Source organism: Leopardus geoffroyi, chromosome B2, assembly GCF_018350155.1.
Source record: "Leopardus geoffroyi isolate Oge1 chromosome B2, O.geoffroyi_Oge1_pat1.0, whole genome shotgun sequence".
Classification (NCBI taxonomy): Eukaryota; Metazoa; Chordata; class Mammalia; order Carnivora; family Felidae; genus Leopardus; species Leopardus geoffroyi.
In genome coordinates, this window is record NC_059332.1 from 18797248 (window position 1) to 18820463 (window position 23216).

General features: G+C 37.4%; 1 protein-coding gene and 1 long non-coding RNA gene across 2 annotated transcripts in view; one reads left to right on the top strand and one right to left on the bottom strand.

Annotated features, from left to right (window-relative positions):
- Window positions 1–23216, top strand: part of LOC123609868 — a 225929-nt gene that overhangs the window by 97271 nt on the left and 105442 nt on the right. The window contains exons 10-11 of the mRNA XM_045500895.1: window positions 11666–11929; window positions 15543–15720. Of these exons, the coding sequence (XP_045356851.1) occupies window positions 11666–11929; window positions 15543–15720 (442 nt within the window). The remainder of the gene's footprint in view (window positions 1–11665; window positions 11930–15542; window positions 15721–23216) is intronic.
- On the bottom strand, window positions 15154–21645 carry LOC123608056. The gene is made up of 2 exons (XR_006717067.1): window positions 21574–21645; window positions 15154–15674 (listed from the first exon to the last, which is right to left on the bottom strand). It is a non-coding gene; the product is annotated as an uncharacterized LOC123608056 (long non-coding RNA).

Consider the following 23216-nt stretch of genomic DNA (forward strand, 5'->3'; position numbering starts at 1 on the left):
TTGATAACACTGGAATGGAAACCTTTTGGGAGTAGGAGTTGGGTCTATTTTGTTCACTGCTGTATCTAGCACCTAGAAATGTGGCTGTCTCAAATATTTCTTTTTTTAAAAAAAATTTTTAATGTTTTTATTTATTTTTGAGACAGAGAGAGACAGAGCATGAGCAGGGGAGGGGCAGAGAGAGAGGGAGACACAGAATCCGAAGCAGGGTCCAGGATCTGAGCTGTCAGCACAGAGCCCGACGAGGGGCTCGAACTCACGGACTGTGAGATCATGACCTGAGCCGAAGTGGGACGCTAAACTGACTGAGCCACCCAGGTGCCCCTCAAATATTTCTAAAACGAGCAAATCTAAAAAGTCCAGAGTCTCAGTGCAGATTTAAAAAAAATTTTTTTTTAACGTTTATTTATTTTTGAGACAGAGAGAGACAGAGCATGAACGGGGGAGGGGCAGAGAGAGAGAGGGAGACACAGAATCGGAAGCAGTCTCCAGGTTCTGAGCCATCAGCCCAGAGCCCGACGCGGGGCTCGAACTCACGGACCGCGAGACCGTGACCTGAGCCGAAGTCGGACGCTTAACCGACTGAGCCACCCAGGCGCCCCCAGTGCAGACTTTAAATAGTCAGCTATTGCCTGCCTTTTAGTTGAAACGTTTTTAACTTTAAAACTGTTTTTGGGGGCGCCTGGGTGGCGCAGTCGGCTAAGCGTCCGACTTCAGCCAGGTCACGATCTCGCGGTCCGTGAGTTCGAGCCCCGCGTCGGGCTCTGGGCTGATGGCTCAGAGCCTGGAGCCTGTTTCCGATTCTGTGTCTCCCTCTCTCTCTGCCCCTCCCCCGTTCATGCTCTGTCTCTCTCTGTCCCAAAAATAAATAAACGTTGAAAAAAAAAAAACAAAAAAAACAAAACGAAACTGTTTTTGGTGTTTTATGCAGATTCACATTCTTTATTTTATTGGAAATGATTCTGACGTGCCATAAATCCATCCTCGCCCTTTGTGTCTGTTCTCTACATCTGTTCACATTTGCTGTATTCAGAGTTAAGAATGCCCTAGTTACAAAATAGTAGTTCTTCTCCGCGTTGCATGCCATTCAACAATCAAATCATTCTGAATTCTCTGAAGAGGAGAAACTTGCTTCTATATTTGAACTCACTCACATTCAGAGGGGATATGTTTTAATGTTTCAACATCTACACAAAATGCTTTACAATTACTTTTAAGGCCCTAATTCTCATATGAACACCGAGTGGAGCCACAAAGGGCTGAGAAAAGTTAAGGAATTTCTCCAAGGTCGCATGTCCTGTTAAGTGTGAAGAAAAGGGCCAGTGATCTTTTCCTACCAAGCAATAGTCAGTGACTTTTCAGCTGATGGGTCTCTGAAAGCTCATGGTGGGAGCAGGGAAATGATTTCTGGTCAAACAAAATCATCATTGGAACTCAAGGGCCAGTAAGGGTCTATTTAGTAAACTGCAAATCAGATCATGTCAAGCCTTTGCTTAAGATCTCCCAGGGGCACCTGGGTGGCTCAGTCGGTTAAGCGGCCGACTTCGGCTCAGGTCATGATCTCGCGGTCCGTGGGTTCAAGCCCCGCGCCGGGCTCTGTGCTGACAGCTCAGCCTGGAGCCTGTTTCAGATTCTGTGTCTCCCTCTTTCTCTGACCCTCCCCTGTTCATGCTCTCTCTCTGTCTCAAAAATAATAAATAAATGTTAAAAAAAAAAAAAAAAGATCTCCCAGTGGCTCTCCATTACATTTAGAATAAAATCCAAATTCCTTGTGGGTTTCACTCCAGCCTCACTTTCCATTCTCTGAACACAACCAGCTCATTCTTGTCGTAGGGCCACTGAATTAGTGGTGGCTTCCTACCTACTAGGGTTCCTCCTTCAACTGTGCATGGCTGGTTTCAGGTTAAGTATCACTGTCTTAGACTAGATTTTCTTAACAGATTTATTCCTTCTCTGGTCATTTTCTAGTGCATCACCATTTTATCTTTGTTATTTCAATACCAGTAGTGGTAAATTAGAGCATTTATTGCTATTAAAATGGTCTGATGTGTTATTGATTATCCCTTCCAGCATCAGATTATAGATTAATGAGAACTAGAAGTTTCTTTGTCTTTATTCAATTATTTTTATTCTCAGTGCCAAAAATGGTGCTTAAGTGCAGTATGAACATTTAATAAAATGTGTGTGAATGGATGAATGAATGAATGGAAAGAAATAGTGAAGTTGGATTATCATTTTTGATATAGTCAAATTAACAATTTAGTACCTGAGAAACATGAGCCAATCATTACTTTCCTAAATCTTTTTTTCCCCATCACCTGTGAAATGGGCTAATATCAATTATATAAAAGGATTGACGTGATCAGATGTGATAATATGCCTTTAAGAACTTTGTAACATAGAAAATGTGGCATAGGTATGACTATTATTACTAGATGTCTTTGGTACAAAGTGGTTGCCCAAAGGAAAAATGTTGATAAGCAATTATTGCCAAAAGTTTTCTCCTTTCCAAATGATGCATTTGTCTGCTCCTTTGTAAAACCATTTGTGGTTAATTTGTTGGTCTTTGATCTAATCATGCTGCAGATGTTCAGAAATGCCATCTTTTTGTGCATTGAGGCTCAGTCACTGGGGTTTGTAAAAGTAATGGGCTGTGCCCAATTTTTCCCCAATGTGTTCAACTCTCAGGGACAATGAGGGGGAAATTTATCTTTTGCCTAACAAGGAGAAACTGAAAAGAAAATTCAACTTTTTGTTTTCACAGTCAAAAAAAGGGGGGGGGGTGTGGAAATCCCAGAACTGAATTTCCTAAATTAAAATATTCAATTAGATTTTGCCATCTCCCTGGAGTGAAATATTCTTAGTTGAACATTTGAGTAGCACGTAGAGATGAGTTATGACACATTGAGGTTGAGGTCAGGTAATGGAATTTCGATATAATGAGATGGCATGCCATATATTTCTTTTTGGTTTCAGTCACATGTGATGGGAAATGGAGGAAAGGTCATATTTTTTAGCCTGTAATTATTCAGGTCTGAATCAGTTTGATTTTCAAGAGAAAGGTGGTTGCCCTACGCTGTGTAAGTCACGCGATCAAGGACACACAAATCTGTCTTATCTTTGTGTCCATATGAGATGGTGATACTCAAAGTGTGGTCTGAAGGACCACCTGAATCACCTTACCTTGGCATGCTTGTTAAAATTCACATTCCTGAGACTCACCCCAAACTTATTGATTCAAGATGAGAACGAGGCCTGGAAATCTGCATTTTTCATCAGCACCCTTGGGTAATTCTTAAACAAATTAAATTTGGGGTGCTGCTAGTCTAGAGCCTTGAGGATGTCATTGTATGATTGCTGATGTTTCTCAGATGATTACAGTTTGTTGTTGAGAAGTCAAAAAATTAGATCCGGGACTGGAGGTTTTGAGAGATCATAGAGTTGTGACCCCATTTCAGGAAGATTTTTGTTCAGAATTACTATTTTGTAAGTTATCTGGTGAATCTAGCCCTTCAGAAAGAACTCATTCTTTAATTAAGGATCCTGGACAATGGGGTTTTATTGAAATAAAAAATGTTTTTTCTCGGTCAGTCCCATGTGTACTTTCAATGCCTGACCTCAAAGTGAACCGTTTAAGAGAGAACAGGCCGAAACATGTGGAGAAAGAGCCCTAGCTCCTCAGTTTGTAGGAATCACGAAGAGAAGTAAATAGGACAGAGAAGAATCCCCTTGAGCCTTTTCTCCGTGAATCCAAGGCAGGCTTTTTGCTGTAGCACCTCCTACATCAGGAAGCATATCCTGAATGGCCCTGCTGTAGACTGCCAAAAGTCAGATACTAGCCCTACCGTCGACATCTATTGTCTGTGTGACCTTGAACTCAATCTCTTTGTCTCATTTGTGTCCTTCACAAAATGGAGCTAATAATAAAATCCTCTTCTTAGAATTATGTGGTGATGGAGTTGACAAGGGTAAAGTGATTTAAAGGGTTCCTTGCATTTCATCAACTTCCGATAAATGTCAACTATTGACATACTACCTTTTAGGATTAAGGAAAACCAAAGGAAATCAATTTTCTAAAACAGGGAACTAGAAATACTACAGTTGCACCTGAGAGTGCGTGGTTTTCCAGTGGTGTGGGAAGGAAGATTTTCTCTCGGAAACTATTATAGCTGTTACCACCCTCCGTCCTTGATCCCTAGTCCAAGAAAAGTTTCCAAGAGTCATTACTTTATTTTATCCCACAGCAGAAAGACTGGGAATTAGAACTAATGTGCCTATTTATTTATCTTGGCTGAGGGACTGGAAAGGAAAACAATGGTACTATAAAACTTTCACTGGATCACCTAGGTTACCCTGGGTTGTGGCATCAGTTCCCAATCATCTGTCCAGAGTTGTCTGCCTCAGAAAGAACATGTTGCTATTTCTACTGCAAATTAAGTGTATTTCTTTACCTCCTGGACTCCCCTTATTCTTTGAATGTTAGTCCTAGAAGACGCTGTTTAGTTCACTTCCCAGTCTGTGTAGCTGCCGCCTTCCCTTTATCACCACTGTCCTCCCTCCTCTTCCACTACTAAATGCTACTACGGCCAGCATTTAATAAATGGCAAAATCAAGATCTTGAGATGGTAGGTTACCTATGTAAGTGATCAGTTGGTATTTGATCTCATGTTTGTTTGAGGCCAAAGCCCATGATTTTAACCACTAAGATATATAGCTTCTCTTTTAAAGTTGGAAAGCACTTAAACGGAATGGGTTTGAACAATGAGGACTGAAGTAATCCATGTTTAAGGTCAAGTTAAAGTCAATGCACCTAAATGAACCATTTAAGGTGCATTTAGAAGAATTGGAAGCAAAGAAATGTGCAGATAGCCCCATTGTCGACCTACCTTGAACAACATAAGCATTATTGAGTATTCTACTTCTCTATGGAGGTACACATTATATGAGTATCTGCATGTTCCTCAGCTATTGACTTGGTCATGAACCTGACAAAAACCACTACATCCCTGACTTTATCTCTGGTGACTGAGACTGGTGGCTCGAAGCTCTTTGGTCATAATAATCATCTTGATAGAACAGCGAAGACTGAACTTGAGTCAATACAAAGCAGGCCAATGAATCAGTGTACCTCAGCTTGGTTATTCTACAGAAACAAACAAAAAACCCTCAAAACATCTCAGTGGCTTAATACAATATAACTTATTTTTCACCTAAACTCCATGTCCACTTTAGGAAAGCTGGGGGTTCTGTTTTAGCCATTCTCATTCTGAGTCAAAGACTGATTGAAAGATCGCTGTCTGGAACATCATTTGTCACTGTGACAAAGGACAGAACAAGAGAACTCTGGAGGGTCTAGAACCAACAATAAACGCTCTGGTCTAGAAGTGATACTTGTTATGTTCACTCACAGATCATTGGACAGAACTAGTTCAAGGGCCCACCCACCCACAAAGGAGCTAGGAAGCGCAACCCTACCATATGTTTAGAAATATTTGATGAACAGAAAATATTAGAAATATTTGACAAACAGCATTAATGACAATATGGCTTCTTAGGAGTGATTGGAGCTTCCTAACAGTTAGAACTGTTCCTGCAGGCATTAACTTACCTCATGAATTGGCAAACCTTCCCATCAGCCAGTGTAGGGTTCAGATGGAGAATGAGCAACTGTCTTGCATGTTATACAACAGATTTCTAGCAGAGCAAGGGGTCGGATATAACACGGTTTCTCAATTTTTGTGTTGTATCTGCACCTGTGCCTTTATTAGATTACCTGTATTCCTCAACAAAATTTCTAAAAATGCCCTTTTCTGAAGTCATTGTGTATTTGTCCCTCTTTTCTTATTATTGTTATTATTTCCTTTACATTTAGGGACTTTAAAATTCTGAGAACATCTTAGTAATTGTTATGAAAATGTGTAAGGCTCCTAGCCCATGTCCAGGCCATCTCTGCCTGTACTTCTGCTTGAGAACCTGTAGATTAGAAATTGTTACCTCAAAGGTATTGTTCAAGATACTTTGGTTATAATGAGCAAAACTTGGGAGAGGAAGAAGGATTGCCTGACAAAAGGGTGTTGTGAGAAGATAACAGACTGTGTGTGTGTGTGTTTGTGTGTGTGTGATGGGCAGACATCTGAGAAAATAATTTTGACTATACTTTATTTGTATATATTTGATATTTTAATTATATTATTATTTAATTATATTTAATTAAAATAATATATGTTTATTGTGAAATAATGCTAGAAAGTTAGATTGTGGTGAGGGTGCATTAGGGCCTTTAATATGATGCTAAGGAACTACAAGTTATACGATAAATATAAGTTGATAAAAAGATGTCAATTAGGTAAGAACCAGCCTACCCAAGAAGCAAAAAGTGGAGCTTATTCTTAACAGAAGTTTCTGCAAATTTTTTGTTTAGTGCCAGAGACCGAAGTAACTTTACATGACCAGACTACAGAACAACAACAACAAAATGAAAGTAGAATTTTCCATATGATATAAATATTTTTATATGACATCCAGGAGTTCACAATGAGGGAATAAGGATACCTGACCATACTTGGCCCTTTGACAGCCAATAATAAACTTTTCTGTTACATATCATAGATGGCTCTACATTTTTAAGACTTTTATCTCTGATTTTCATCAGCTTGACTCTGATAAGCTAGGTATTATTTCCTTCTTTTATTTTGTCTTCTTGGGGTTTTCTGAGCTTCTTGGTTTTGTGGGTTGATGTCTTTCATCAATTTTCGAAAATCCTCAGCCACCGTCTCTTCACAATTGTTCTCTGCACCATTGTCTTTCTCTTTTTCTTTCAGGACTCCAATTCAGTGTGTTCATTATTATCCCACGGGTCTCACATGCCCTGATCTGGTAATTTCTTTTTTTCTTTTTTCATTCTTTTTTTCTTTGTACTTCAGTTGGGATATTTTTTTGATCTCTCTTAGAATTCATCCATCCTTTTCCTGCTGTGTCCATTTCTACTGTGAAGTCCACTCAATAAACTTTTCATTTCAAAGTACTTTATTGTTTTTCAAGAAAATTATTATTAAAAAAGTAACTATTATTATTATTATTATTATTTTAGAGAAGTTTTAAAAAGTTCCCTCTTGGAGTTTCTTCCTCCTCATGGTTTACTTCTATCTTTTCCTTTATTTCTTTATCCTAATTATGATTGTTTAATGTCTTTGTCTGTTAATTTTACCAGCCAGGTCAGCTGTGGGTTGGTCTCCATTGGCCGTTATCTTTTATCTAGACATCACATGTTCCTGTTTCTGTGGCTGCATCTTGTGCCAAACATGGTGTATAAATGAACTGTAAAGACTGAAGTAGAAGATATTTATCCCCCACTAAAAAGCTGTCTCTGTCAGGCAGCTGTGGTGAGGGGATGATGTCTCTGGTTAGAATTAAGCTAAGTTGGGGTTAAGTTGTAGCTTTGGTTAGTGTTAATTCATCCTTGGTTTTCAAAAGTTTTGAGGTGTAAAAAATCCCTCCTTCTAGTCGGGTTTGGTATCCAAGCACTGTGTAACTGTAGGCTTCTGCCCTGCTCCCTCGTCCTGCCTGAAGATGTATGGGCCACTGGAGATCTCCCTTTGGCTCTCACCCTGGGCCCAATTACTCACATGCGGCCGAGCGCTGGATACAAGTGCTAAGGTTGAGAATTGGTAGATGATGAGGACTCGTTCTGCGTCTAAGACTCCTATGTGTTCAGTATTCCACATTAGGCCAAGATGGCTAAACATTCAGCTAGATTCTCCATTTACTTGTGAAGCCTCCTACCCAGTGACAAGTCTGCTTCTTCATCTATTTCCTAAGATTAAAAGCCACCTCTAGTCCAAGGTCATATATGAAGGGCTTACCCTTCTCTGAGGTTTAGTTTTCCCTAAATTTCTTTGTGCCCTAGTTCCCCAGTGGGTTCAATAATATGCATAATTTTGTAATTTAGCCGGCGTTTTTTCTGTTATAGTGAGAATTATTGTCATTTCTGACCACCCTCCTCATAAAGCACAAGCAGCACTTGAAGGTTTTCTGTTGGCGAAATTACTTTGTTAATTTTTTTTCTGATCGTAAAAATAACAATCCTTTTCAAAATTTCAGAAAGTCCAGAAAATTGAAGAATACTTTACCGATATGCATTTTCATCATTTTGTAAGGCTTACCCTAATCCTCTCTGAGTTGCTTCAATCTCCAGGTATCTGGTATCTAAGAATTTTACTTTCTCTTCCAATTTTCCATGTAGGCTTCAGCCTTCAAAATAGTTGTTTTCTTCTTGGATCTTGCTTGTCCTCTACTCTCCTTTCACATGTACCTTCTATCACATGGAAGGTGAAATGCATCACCTTTATGCTATACAGTGAACTCTAGGTCTGTAGTGTGTTTTCCTTCCAAAAGTAGGCCCTTCTTGGTACTCAGAAAATAAAGGTATTATTCCAAGGACATTATGACCCCCAACCACCGGGACTGATGAGATGGCATTGGTGGATGGCAGAGACCCATGCATTTATTTCCCTCATTTTATAGTACTCACTTACGAAGCTATTGTAAAATACTCATGGAACTATCACACCATAAGATAGCTGTGGACATATCCAGGTTGGTGGAGAGGATCCTCTGAGAGATACAATGAAACTCGGTGATCCTTTCTTGCTGAAGAGGAAAAGAATGAGTCCCAAGCTACACATTACAGAGCAACAGATCTCTCCTGTGATACAGGGCGAGGGAAAGAGACTACAAGAATAAATAAGATAAGACAACTGTGTTGTCAGATAAATTCCTTTATTTGATAACATATAGCTCTTTTCCTCCTTTTCAATCAATATCAGTGACTAGATTTTTGTTCATATATTTATTTTTTTAGGGCTGTCAAGGTAGCTGCATGTGACTCTTCTATCTTGTAAAATAGGCTGCCGTGGAATTTCCTTTCGTGCATGAGGACTGGCTTCTCATGGACACATGCTGCCTGGCGTTATTAGGTTTTGTTTAGCGGCCTTGAACTGTCGTTCCTCACGCAGAATGATACTGGTGTTTTACAAGGTTACAGATGAATTTTAACCTCGATAGGTTCTTTTCTTCTTTATTAAATACACTGTAATCTGATTCGTCTTAGAGATAATTGAAATAAAAGCTTAAAATAATAATAATACTAGCTATATGCATTTCATGTTTTTATGACCTTTTTTTTTGTATTTATTGTCCAACCCAATGGTTGTATCAATTTACTGAGGAAGATGCTTATACCCTTGTCTTTTATTGAGGAGGAAACTTGAGTACATGGAAACCTTGATTTAAAAAAAAAAAGTGACTAGCCCAAGACCACAGAAACTTAATGATAGAATTGGGTCAGTAGTGGTCAAATTCTTTATCTATTTTGGATGTATAGCTGAGTAAGATCAGGTTAGTAGTAGAGGGGCATTTTTAAAGGCACTGATAAGAGTAGAAGAAATTATTATAATGGCATCAGTTCAGCTTTATTTTTAAATGATGATTCAAAACAGGTTTCTAACTTCATTTCTCCTCCTCCTCCTTCTCAGTTAGCTTTGATTCTCTTATCACAAAGGTTACTCACAGCCAACTAGCCAAATGAAAAGTATGGCTTGATTAAGAATCTCTTTTGTCAGTAATTTGTGTCTAATGTTTTTAGCTTTCCCATGGGCTGTTGTAGAAAATGGTAAATCTGGTTTAAATGAAACCTGATCCTGTTAATGGTTTAATAGCAGCTGCCACAGGGTTATGGTATTTTTCAACAGATGCTTCTGTTTCATTTTAAACATAAACTGAGTCTTGGAATATTTACATAAATCATATAAAATATGCCTACACACTTTTGGCTAAATATATTGTTATAAAATAGTCTTAGGCAAGTCCCTACCTTTGTCCATTTACAATTATTCACATAGAATTTGAAAAAGAAACCCAAGCCTATGCTCTATTAAAAAAAAAGATTATTCACTTTCCTGAAATTCTTTTTTAAAAGGCCAAAGGGCAAGCTCTATCTCTACATCTGGGGACCCGAACGATGATTTGGTCAATCGGATCATTTCATCCATCTTTATGCCTAACACTATTTATTTAGCATGGACAAATTGCTTATACAGTGACGTGCAGTACAGTTTCAACTGAAATAAACAGGAGAGTCACATAATTAAATGGGACACTATTTTTCCTTGAAGAGGTAGACGTTGTAATAGTAATTTAAGCTGTCATTATACCTCGGATTAGTTTCTCTGGAGTGAGATAGCTCAACCATTTTGTATCTATTTTATTTTTTTAAATGTTTATTTATTTATTTGGAGAGGGGAGAGCGAGGGAGGGGGAGAGAGAGAGAGAGAGAGGGAGACAGAGAATCCCAAGCAGGCTCTTCACTATCAGTGCAGACCCCAACATGGGGTCCATTCCATGAACCATGAAATCATGACCTGAGCAGAAATCAAGAGTTGGACGCTTAACCAGCTAAGCTGCCCAGGCACCCAAGTTCAACCATTTTTTTTAAAGCATTTCTTCTGTGTAAAGGACTCGTTTGGGGTACGTGAAGACTACAAAGATGAGTGGCAGGCAAGTAAAATGATGATGGTGACAACTGATAGAAATAGTTATACTATAGAAGCAGCAGCTCAAGCAAAAGGAACCAGAAGTTCAGTATACCGTGTTAGGTAACTTACAAAGTGCAGAATCTTGAATGGGCGGGATCAAGTTTGTTGCTTGGGTCACATTTTCATGCTGGCATGTTGCTCGATTAATTTGGGCTGGAAAGGTTATGCATGCAAATACGTCCAATAGTGAATTTTTCTTCAATTTTTTTTTGATTTGGGTGTAATTGACACACAATGTTTCATCCGTTTCACGTGTATAACGTAGTGAACCAAGTTTACACCTGACGCTATGCACCCCACACATGTAGGTACCATTTGTCCCCACAAGCCCCTATTACAGTATCACTGACTACATTCCTTATGCTGTGTCTTTTATTCCAATGACTCATGCAGTCCGTAACTGGAAGTCTGTATCTCACCCTCTCCTTCACGCATTTTGTTCATCCCCACCAGCCTCCTCCCCTCTGGCAACCATCAGTTTGTTCTCTGTGTTTCCTCATCTGATTCTGCTTTTTGTTTGTTTATTTCTTTTTTTTTTTTTCAGAGTCCATGCACATGTGAACTCATATAGTATATGTCTTTGTCAGTCTGACTTACTCTCTAGTCTAGGTTCATCCGTATTGTTGCAAATAGTACGATCCCATCCTTTTTTATGCCTGTGTGATATTCCTGCACACACACACACACACACACACACACACACACACACCCCAAATCCCCCTTATCCATTTGTCTGTCAATGGGCTCTTAGGTTGCTTCCACATCTTGGCTATAATAAATAACGATGCTGTGCAAAACAGTATGGAGTTTCCTCAAAAAAGTAGAAATACCATGGGATCTCATAATTCCACCACTGGATATTAATTAAAGAAACAAAAACACTAATTTGGGTGGATATGTGCACCCCTACGTTTATTGCAACATTATTGACAATAGTGAATTTTTAAGGGCAACTGATGGAAGTAAAACCCAACTCTGTCCTTAATTCTAAATTATATATAGGTGCCATTGAATGTAGCACATTTCTGTGTACAAGCATCCCGATCTCCCCTTGCCTTGGTATCCTTCCCTAGGCACTCCCTCCGAAGAAAGATGTGAAACCTGGCATGGCGTTCTTGTTTGAACTCTGTCTCCTTCGTGGGAAATATGCTTCTTTTGACTGGGTTGTGGGCTGGGCAGCCTTCCCTGTGTGTGATAACAACTTCGATGTAGTGGACGGGAAATTCAAGTGTCCCCTTCTCCGAGGTCATTATGACCAGAAATTCGACAGCTTCAGGAAAATGGAAGATTTGATGTGCCGGGACTTGGACCACTGGCTGTGCAATCTCTACTTTCAGGTTTGTAATATGATTTTTTTCAAATGTTTTATTTATTTTTGAGAGAGCAAAAGTGGGGGAGGGGCAGAGAGAGAGGGACAGAGGATCTGAAGCAGGCTGACAGCAGCGAGCCCCATGTGGGGCTTGAACTCACGAACTGCGAGATCATGACCTGAGCCGAAGTCGGATGGACACTCAACCGACTGAGCCACACAGATGTGCCTGTGATATGATTTTGTAAGTAAAGAACTTCAATTTTTTCTGAAACCAGGGCGACTGGGTGACTCAGTCATTTAAGCGTCCGACTTTAGCTCAGGTCATGATCTCGTGGTCTGTGAGTTTGAGTCCCGCATCCGGCTCTGTGCTGACAGCTCAGAGCCTGAAGCCTGCTTTGAATTCTGTGCCTCCCTCTCTCTCTGCACCTTCCCTGCTTGTACTGTCTCTCTCTCTCTCTCTCTCAAAAATCAACATTATTATTTTTTTCTAAAACTGCTTATTTCTAGCGTTTAGCTGACTTTCCCGCTGTTGAAAATTTCAGTATGTATCATAAATTTGTGAAAGCATTTACATCTTAATGCTTTATTAATGCTGATTAAATTGATGTCTACAAATAAGGAACAAAATTCCAGAATGAGCAGGAAATTCAAAGATAATTTAACCCAAACTTCTATGTCACGAGCAGGCTGAGAAGGGCACCCAAATCCTTCAATTCTCTGTTTATAATCTGCTGCTGCCGGATCTGATCTGTCTCATCAACTTGGGTATAAGGCGATGGTGTTTCCTTAGCCAATGTACTAATTGAGCTACTACTTTGTGTTGGGCATTGCTTGTTCTAGAAATACAAAAGAAATGAGATAGAGTCTGTGCCTTCCTGATGCTCGCCACTTATTTGATGAGACAAGCATGTGTTCATACAGAAGATAATTAATGACCCACGTTTCCACGGGATGAAAATGGTCTTCACCAAACTCCCTTTGCCATACATATCACTTCAAAGCATGCTGTCTTAATTACCTCAAGAATTAAAAACAAAACACACTCCCAAAAAACCCTTGGGTGAACACCATTTATTTGTACATATTTGGAAATTTATTTTCTAGCCAAGTCTTTTAGCAGAAATGTCATTGCAGAAATTCATTCTAGGCAGACACCGCAGAGGATCAAAAAAAAAAAAAATGACAGAATACCTTAAGTGTAAAGCATTCCAACAGAATTTTAGTTTGTTCCAGTCCTCTATGTCCAAATTTATTCTTTCTGATTATGATGGTTTTCCACAGCGCCCGTATCAGAAAATACTATGATTTTTTTTTTTCTTCCTTACCTGAGTGTTTGACATTTCCCTGTCTGTCTGTCTGTCTGTCTAGCTAACTAGCTAGGTTGCTATCAATCTAATCTAATGTATGTATGTATGTACATGTACATATATATGTATTATGTGTGTATGTATGTATCATCTATCTATCACTGTCATCTACCCACCTAAGTGATGGAACTATTAAATACGGACATTTCCAGGAAACACATGTAGTTTTGGCTTAAAAATCAGCAGCTATATATCCTTCTTATGTGATGGTCTTCCCGTTTCCTGTGTATTTTATGTTGAATCAACCGGCATGTTTCCCCCTCTTAGCGAATACCATTATAATGTTTTGCTGAAATATCTTTTTGAGATATTATGGGTTGCTGTTAAGAAAACAAATATAAATATAAATATGTACCTTTCTACTCATTTTAAAAATAGTCACCATTCTGGGATAAATCTGACTGTATATTGGAATTATGTAGGAAACTTTAGAAATAGCCCAAATCTTGTTCTCAGAGATTTTGATTCAATTGTTTTGAGGTGGGGTATCAGGATCTGAAGTTTATAAAACCTTCTATGGTTTAGAAATGCTGATATAAATACATTTGAAAAGGGAGACCATTAGAAATGAATTCAAAGGAGTTATTGAAAAATCCCTCAAATTTTGAAGTGAGCTAACCCAAACAAAATATTTTATAAGTGGATGATTTGAATACCGCATTAAAAAATCAAAATGAAATAAAATACCGTTATAAAAGCAAATAAATTTTGATATAGGTTTACTAGTGAATGTGAAAGGCATCTATGATTTTTTTACTATTTGTTCCCTAAAATTCAGTGTTGTGTTAACTATGGCAAGGTCATTTCGGTAGTGCTGGTATTGATTATAAAGACATAAGTATGTTATATTTAAGATAAATCAAGAAGTGATGTTTAAAATTTATAAGGTCAAGAAAAGTAGCTATTTGCACAACAACATTAGAAAGCTTGATTTCACTAAAATTTACTTGATTCGAACACATTACTAAAATTTTCCTTTTTCTTTTCAGACTCCCTTAAAAAATGGTGAAATGTAGTATTATGGCTTATCTGTAGAGCCCACTGGTCATTATTCATTACAGATGATTGTAATTGTCCACTGACTTTCTTATTTGTTAATAAATGTTTTCTCTCTGTATATTTCATGGGGGGGGGGCGTGAGTCTTATCAAGGAGAATAGTGTCATTATTTAAGATAGGATTTTCTGATTGTCAGGCAGCATAAGTAGGAATGCATTTGCTTCTTTTTCATGAGAATAAAAATGAAATATTTTTATCTTGAAATCCGATTTTCCTCTTATGTGAAATTCTTAAATATTAGGAATTTTCCAATGTGAGTCTTCTCAAATGCAATTTTTGAACAAGTAAATGTAATTTTTGAGTACTCCTTTTGGAGTTTCTCAGGAAAAAAAAAGTAACTTGGATTAGAGAAGAGAAAAGATAGGTAAATGGGATACTAGAACAGGAAAGTCATTTCTGTAATGCAGCCTTAGGAGATATTAAAGGAAATAAGTCAGATAAATTATGATCATTTCCCTCCTGTGTCTGTGAGTGGAAAAAAAAATCACACTCAAAGAGATTGTGGCCAACCCAGAGCTCGTAGCTAATCCATGACCTCACATGTTCTACCATGTTGCTTTTAGGGATAGAATTCAGGCTCACAGTCTGAGTGTGGAGACTGGGGAACAGGTCTGATTCGACACCCTAGGGTATGTGAAAAAATACAAGGGGAGAAATTATGCAAGCAAAATAACCTTTAACTTTTCCCTGGCAAAAGTTCCTCACTTTCTTAAATATTTCACTTCCAATGTCATGGAGTTTTTCCACCAAGCACTTTATTATTAAATTTGTAAACCTAGAGAGATGTTAAAAAAATTGCACAGTGAAACCCATACAGTCACCCCTAGAGTCTACAATGTTGTCTTTTATTTTTGGACTAAAAACGTTGTTTCTTGGAGATAGTAAATACAGAATGAGTATTTGCTAACTTGATCCCAGTGTAAGTATCAGATAGTGTTATTTGCAAGAAGATATTAAGGAAAATTATAAGGTAAAACAAAGGGAAAACTAAGAACTAAATAGAGCAATGAAAATATCTAAAGCAATTATGTAAATCGTTACTACAAAAAAAGCATACTTTGTAAAGCCGCCAAACAAAAGCAATTATAAGGCTCGGAAAATTGATTCACCATTGACCTTTTAGAGTTTGCAAATTGTATCATTGTTCTAGGGTAAAATTCACTGTGTGTGAAATATTTTCAACAGTTTAGATAAGAGATTTATCTCTTAATAGGTTATTAAACTTCCTCTGTGTTTGGATGATCAAACAACCTATGAAAGGCAGACTCAGCTTCCTCCCGAATTTCCAGTTTCTTTAATGGCTGGAGCAGAGACAGCAGAATCAGGCGTGGAGAATACGGCTGGCCTTTCAGAGAAACAAACAGAAGAAAACATTTGTTCATCCCTGGATGGTAAGGCTAAAATCCTCCCCACGCTCTTCTCAGGGTTAGTTGACTGTCTTCAGCATTCTATTACTAATATTTCAAGTTGTGTTATATTGTAGAAAACTGAGAACGAAATTTTAATTAATGTAGTTATTTCTATGCCATGCTGCTTAAAGAGAATGTAATCATTGACAAGAATCTTAGTTTCCATACTGCATAATTATTTACTAATTATAATCAACTGTAGAATTACTTCATTGAAACACAGGTCTTTCTCCACGGACTTGTGGCTTAAAGTAAAGCTCTAGAACTTTCTTGCTTGCTCACAAGAGTGGTAACCAACAAATGGCTATGAAAGAGAACATACTCTCATAAAGCAGTCTTCAACTAATATAGTTTATTTCATAAAGCTGTTTTCAAAGACTGGCTTAATCAAGCACTAAATAAGTAAATAACATTCTCTGAACTAGTTAATGTACAGCTTACAGAAGGGATATATTGGCGATTACTATTATGTTTTGCGAAAGAATTATTTCCTTTACCAAAAGATGTACAAGATTCTTTAACAGGTTGTATCTTCTAGCAGTAATAATAGTATCGGGAGCAAGAGTATGGGCTGAACTGGTAGTACAACTAATATTAGAAGACTTACCAGTAATAATAATTACATGTGATCCATGTTTTTCCTGTGCCAGGCACTATAGGAAGGACTTTATTTTTTAGTTCGGAAATTAGCAAATATTTCAAACGTATGGTTCAGCAAATAACATATACCAGTAATAGTAACTAGCTCTGTCCATTCTTGCTACTTTGCCATCTTTGCTCTACGCCTTTTATTTTAAAAAGTAACATTTTAGGGGAACCTGGGTGGCTGTCTGTTGGGCGCCAGACTCTTGATTTTGCCTCAGGTCATGATCTTGGGGTTCGTGAATTTGATGCCCGCATTGGGCTCTGAGTTGGTGGCACGGAGCCTGCTTAGGATTCTCTCTCCTTCTCTCTCTGTCCCTCCCCCTGTTGCATGAGCATGCATAAGAGTGCATTCTCTCTCTCTCTCAAAATAAATAAACATTTTTTTTAAGTAACATTTGATTCAGGTCACCTGTGAACTGCTTGCTACTTGTGTTCCAACCCTCTTAGACTTCCTATTGATAGTTTCCATGTATGTTTCAAAACATTTCCTACAGATATATGTAATTATCAGCAACGTATAATGTCTTTTCTATGTTTTTAAAGGTTATGTAAGTAACCATGCTTTATACCTATTTCTGCAACTTTATTTTCTCTCAGCATTATCCTTGAGATTTACACAGCTCATACACACACACTTATATATATTTTGGTTTATTGATTCCTTTGCCGTATAATTGCATACATAGCAATGTGCATGATTTTAACAAAATGTGTTTATTTTTATTTTATATGTTGTTTCAAGTTTGGCTCAATTGTAAACAAGATTACAGTGTTTATTCTTGGACATGTTCTCTTTAAGCACATAGGTGCGAATTTCACTAGCATCTATCTACCTAGGAGAGGAATCACTGAATCACAGGGCACACACTTAACTGCCATCAAAATTGTATCGATTTGCCCTTCTAACAGATGTCTAGGATCTTGTTTGGCTCACATCCTATCAATCTTTGTTACAGTCAGTTTTGCCAATTCAGTTGCAATGAAATATCTCTTTGCTTGAATTAGAATATTCCTGAATATGACTAAGTTTGACCATTTTTTCCAAATGTTTCTTTGACCATTTCGTTTTTATCTTCTGTGAACTGTCTATACCTATATTTTGTTCGCTTTTCCTCTGGGTCATTTTTTTCTTTTCTTTTTTAAAAAATTGTTTTAACGTTCATTTATTTTTGAGAGAGAGAGAACGTGAGTGGGAGAGGGGCAGAGAGAGAGGGAGACACAGAATCTGAAGCAGGGTCCAGGCTCTGAGCTGTCAGCACAGACCCCGAAGTGGGGCTTGAACCCACAAGCTGTGAGATTATGACCTCGGCTGAAGTCGGACACTTAACCGACTGAGCCACCCAGGTGCCCCTAAAACTTTTTCTTACTAATCTGTAAGAGTTCTGGACTTTTTTTTTTTTTTTAATGTGAAATGAGTCATGGGAAGCACTTGATTTCTAATTCAATCTTTGTTACTGATTATTCACTCATTCTATTTAATTCATTTAAAAAATCAATTGAATTAACTTAGTCATAGTATTATTGTGCATATAATCTATAGTAATACTATGACTATATATGATTATATATAATGTATAATATACGTATTTAATTTAGATTATATTATATACATATGTACATAATACAATATATTTATGATATATATGTGTATTAAGTCTATAATATATGTTATACATTATACCCATGATATATGTATATTACATTTGTATTCGTAGTTTATTATCTTTAAAGTTTATTTCCTTTTGTTCCAGTTTTCTTGACTAGGGAATACACTCAGATTGCTCAAAATAAAATCTGCGTCCCTCTGGAAACTAGTTCTTCTCCTTGAAGGAAACCAATGTTTTCTGAGTATTACTCTATAGATATTTTATGTTTCTATAGGAAAATACATGAAAACACTATTGTAATTTTTCAATACCACTATTACAGTCTTCTTTTCATTATTCATATTGGTTAATATATGCCTTCTTCGCTTTTCTTTATCAGTTTTGGTTGGGTTTTATCTTTTTATTCATTTTTTTAAACATTTACAACTGCTTATCTATCTCCACCAAGACTCCCTCTCCGTTGATCTTTTGTTTTCCATGTATTTATACTTAGCTTTATTATTTCTGTACTCCTATTTTCTTCAGGTTTGAGGGAAGAGTTACTTTTCAGTCCTGATTTGAAAGCTTGAGTATTTATCTTCAGTTTTATTTATATGGTAGATATGGGTGAAATCACCAATTCTGACCTAGATCTGTGCATTTGTCCTTATAGTGCTATCAATATTGTGTTATATATTTTAGATGTGTTGTTAAATGCATGCAATTCTATGATTATTAGTTTATATGTAATTATTTCTCTCATACAGATGTAGTCTCTCTCTATGTGCCTATTAATGCTTCAATTTTTATTCTATTTCTTCTGCTATTAATACTACCACCTAATTTTTTTGATAAATGTTTTATGGCATATGTTGTTTTTCTAATATTTATTTAAAAAAAATAAAATTCGAGGCAACTGGGTGGCTCAGTCAGTTAAGCATCTGACTTTGGCTTGGGTCATGATCTCGTGGTTGGTGAGTTCGAGCCCTGCATTGGGATCTGTGCTGACAGCTCAGAGCTTGGAGTCTGCTTCGGATTCTGCGTCTCCCTGTCTCTCTGCCCCTCCCTCACTTGCACTCTCTCTCTCTCTCTCTTCCTCTCAAAAATAAATAAACATTAATAAAAATTAAAAAAAAATACAGCCCATCTTTAAAAAAATAAATTAAAATTAAAAATTAAAATTCATCTGTGGTGTTCTTTTGAGTATGGCTTAGCAGCATGAATCTAGATTTTAGTTTTGTATTCAAGACAAGTAGTTAATATGTGTCTTTTAATAGATGAGTTTAATTTTTTGTAATTATTGTTATTGCTGTTACATTTGTACTTGCTGATAACATTTTTTTTGTAATTTAGTTTTGCCACCTTATTTGTTTGCTTTTAAAAAATACTTTATTTCCTGCATTTCTCTTTCACCAAAAATAATTTTATTTTGTTTATCCTCTGCTGTTTATCATCTATAGATTTTATTAATTATTTCAGATGTCATCCTGAATTTTCTTATCTACATTTTTAACTAAAAGTTGTTTTTTTTTTAAGTTTATTCATTTTGAGAGAGAGTGAGTGAGCATGAATGGGGGACGAGCAGAGAAAGAGGGAGAGAGAGAATCTCAAGCAGGCCCTGCACTGCCAGTGGGAAGCCGGACTAGGGGACTGAACTCACAAAGTGTAAGATCATGACTAGAGTCAAAATCAAGAGTTGGATGCTTAACTGACTGAGCCACCCAGGCACCCCTAAAAATTGTTTTACAAAATCTAACTCCATCTGGTTTTTCTCTTCTCTTCTTGAACATGACAAGGACTTTTGGTATATTTTGCCTACCTATTAAACACCTCCATGTACTCTCATATTATTCCTGGCTATGCTTTCAGTTCACTCTTTCATTAAACAGAAAACTCAGTTATTTTTTTTTTTTTTTTTACTCTCAAGAGAAAATTAGTTTACTGACACATTTCATCAATATTTGTGCTTCATAGTCTTTTTATATAGCTTGTCTTCACTCTGGTTCCATTTTTCTTCTTGTTGAAAAAATCTGTTGTAATTCATTTAGAGTTTGGGTCTATAAGTAGCAAACTCTCTTAGCCATTGTATATCTGAAAAAGTCTTTATTCTTTCTTACTTTTCCTCTTTTTCACCATTTATCCATGTATTCATTCTAGAATAGTAACAACTTTCCCTCACCATTTTCTCCAGTGTCTTTTTGTGTCTGTTGAAGCTGATGAGAAGTTGGTATTAAGTGGGTAGCAACTGAAGGATCTTAAGAAGGGAAGTGATGTATTTCAATTTCCATTTTAGACAGTTCCCTCTGGTAATTTTTAGGAGGGTTTATTTGAAGAGGGCATGTCTAAAATCAGATGAGTTAACAAAAATTTAGAATAATGCCAGCCACAGAAGAGGGTCTGAATTAAGGCAGCAATAGTAAGTTGGAGAAGAGAGTATAAATGTATCAAGTATTAAAAAAGTGCAAGAGAATAACTATAGGACCAAGAAAAGAATGTCCCTGTTGATTGATTAAATATTGATGGTAAGGAATAATTAAGGATGATTCCTCATATTTTAGCACGGGTAGACATGAATATTAACCAGCAGATAGTATTAAATAAAGGAAAAGGGACAAGATTAGAGGGAAAAAAAAACAGGAGCTTGATTTTGGAGCTACTGAGTTTGAGATCCCCATGTTGTATCCAAGTAGAAATGTTTAGGAGATCTTTGGGAAAATGCACATGAAGCTCAGGAGAGAGATGGAAAGTAAGGGAGAAGAATGTGTCCATTAGAGAGGCATAAACACAAAGACCCTACCTGAAACTGCTAAGTGGTTGAGTTCCACCATGGAGAGTGCGTAGAGTGAGGTGGCGTTGGGTTGAGAACATAGGTCAGGGAAACAGCAGTGTTTCCTGGGAAGTGATATTGGATCTCTGCCATAATGGCCAGATCGAAAGCCTGAAGTATTTGATTTCCTAATAGCATCTGCCTTCTTGGCTTGTTCTGCCTATCAGCTGGGCAACACGGAGCTTCATACTCAACTTCTGATAAATGTTTCTTGTGTCTGGAGTTTCCCAAAGCCCTTGGAGATTATGCTTTGCTGAGCCGAGTAAGACTCCCCTGATTGCTGGACTCAATTTCTAGAACCCACTGCTTTCTTCACTAAGAGGTGGGTCCGGTACAAGCCCTCGGCTTCCATAGCCGTACCTGACCTGTTTGCTTGTGAGGAAACCATTATCAGCAGCTGGTGATTACTAAATTACCAACCACCTCCAGACAAACAAATGTCCCTTTATAGAGTTACATATAACTGGGAAGGTTATGTTGAAATTTTATATACATAATTTATATATATCTAATGATGTCACTTGGCTTTCAACAAATATTTGTGAAAATAAATTAGGTATGAGATACCGTAGTCCTCCCTGATCAGCAGGGAATACGTTCCAAGACCCCCAATGGACGTCTGAAATTGCAGATAGTAGTGAACCCTAGATATATTATACTATGTTTTTTCCTATACATACATAGCTATGATGAAGTTTAAGTTATAAATTAGGCACAGTAAGAGATTAACAGCACTAACTGATCATAAAGTAGGACAATTATAACAAAGTACCGTACTTAGAGTTATGTGGATGTAGTCTCTCTTTTTCTCTCTCATAGTATCTTATTGTAGATGTGACATCATAAAATGCTTCTGTGATGAGATGCAGTGAGGTGAGCGACAGGCACTGTGACGAAGCGTCAGGCTACTGCTGATCTGACGATATGTCAGAAGGAAGATCATTTGGTTTCCCCCATGCAGTTGACCGCGGGTAACTGAAACCATGAAAAACAAAACCCCAGATAGGGAGACTACTGTATATACTGAACCTAGGTTGTCAATGCCAACACTATCAAGCAAGCTGATGAAGGTGTATTGTTTCCCACATTTGAGAACTTGGATTTGTTCTACTTGTAACCAGAGAAGATGGGTGACTGACATCATGGTCTAGTTTTGCAGGATAATGAGTAGAGCTGATTGTCCTCAAAATGCACAGGTTTAAGTTGAGTTTAAGCATTCTGTGTTGGAGCTTCATAAGTTTAAGACTTTAATTTTTTTTTTTTTATTTTAGGTGGATAACAATGCTATTGTCAATATGCTTGGTGTGATAAGGGGAGGATGGAATGGTGGGGTACATAGAATGAGCTTAAGGCACTGGCAGTGTAAGAAAAAACAGTGCCATAAAAAGCCAGCCAATGCCAGACTTAGAATCTTTCCAAATTGGTGGGGCAGTTCTATTGAGGACATGGGTGGCCACTGTGGTTGAGACTTACTGTGTGTCTATAGGAGAATGACTTCAGCCCAATGTCTCTTTTTTATACTGAATCAGATGGTCAGGCCTTCCAACAGGAGGGTCTGGGATGCCTTTATTCTGTGAAAACAAATTATTTCAACATTCGAATATTACCTGTGTAATTTGGGAGTCTTAGATATAGAAAAGGAAATAAACATCTAAATCTTTTCTGATGGCTGAAGATCAAGAATTAACAAATCAAGAAATGTAGAAGAAATGATTATAATTTCATTAGATAAAAAGAAAACATTGCAGTTGATTTTTTGTTTAAATTCCAAGTTCAAATGTCCAGTCAATTCAAGCCACTGTGGGGTACTAAAAAATGTGTATGTGTAATGTAGATTTCCTTCTTCTTTTCTTCTTTTTTTCCTTCCTTCCTTCTTTCCTTCCTTCCTTCCTTCCCCTCCCCCTTCCCCTTCCTTCCTTCTTTCTTTTTCTTTTTTCTTTCTTACTTTTCTCTTTCTTTCTTTCTTTCTTTCTTTCTTTCCTTCTTTCTTTTTTCTTTCTTTTTTCCTTCCTTTCTTTTTTCCCCTCCTTCTTTCTGTTTCTTCCTTGTTTTTTTCCTCCCAACATTTTAGGATTAAGCGTGGAACCAAAAATCTTATTTTAGAATTTTCAACTTTTGGGAAAATAGGTTCTGCCTTAACAGTAATAATATTTCAGTGATACTGACATTTTAACCTAATTTTAGGATAGTGAGCTGAGGACGCAAAGCAATTACTCTCAGACTCTTCGTCACCAGATCATTTTTGCTTTCTAGTTTTTCCTCGGGGGACTGTGGCTATATTTTACACACCTTCTGCACCATGCTCGGAACTTAGCTTTTAGAACGCTGCCCTCAGTTCCCCTAAAAGGAAGACAGGTGATATTCCAAGAAACATAAATACTGACATGATCAATAGAACACTGTGTACCGTGAGAGGAAGA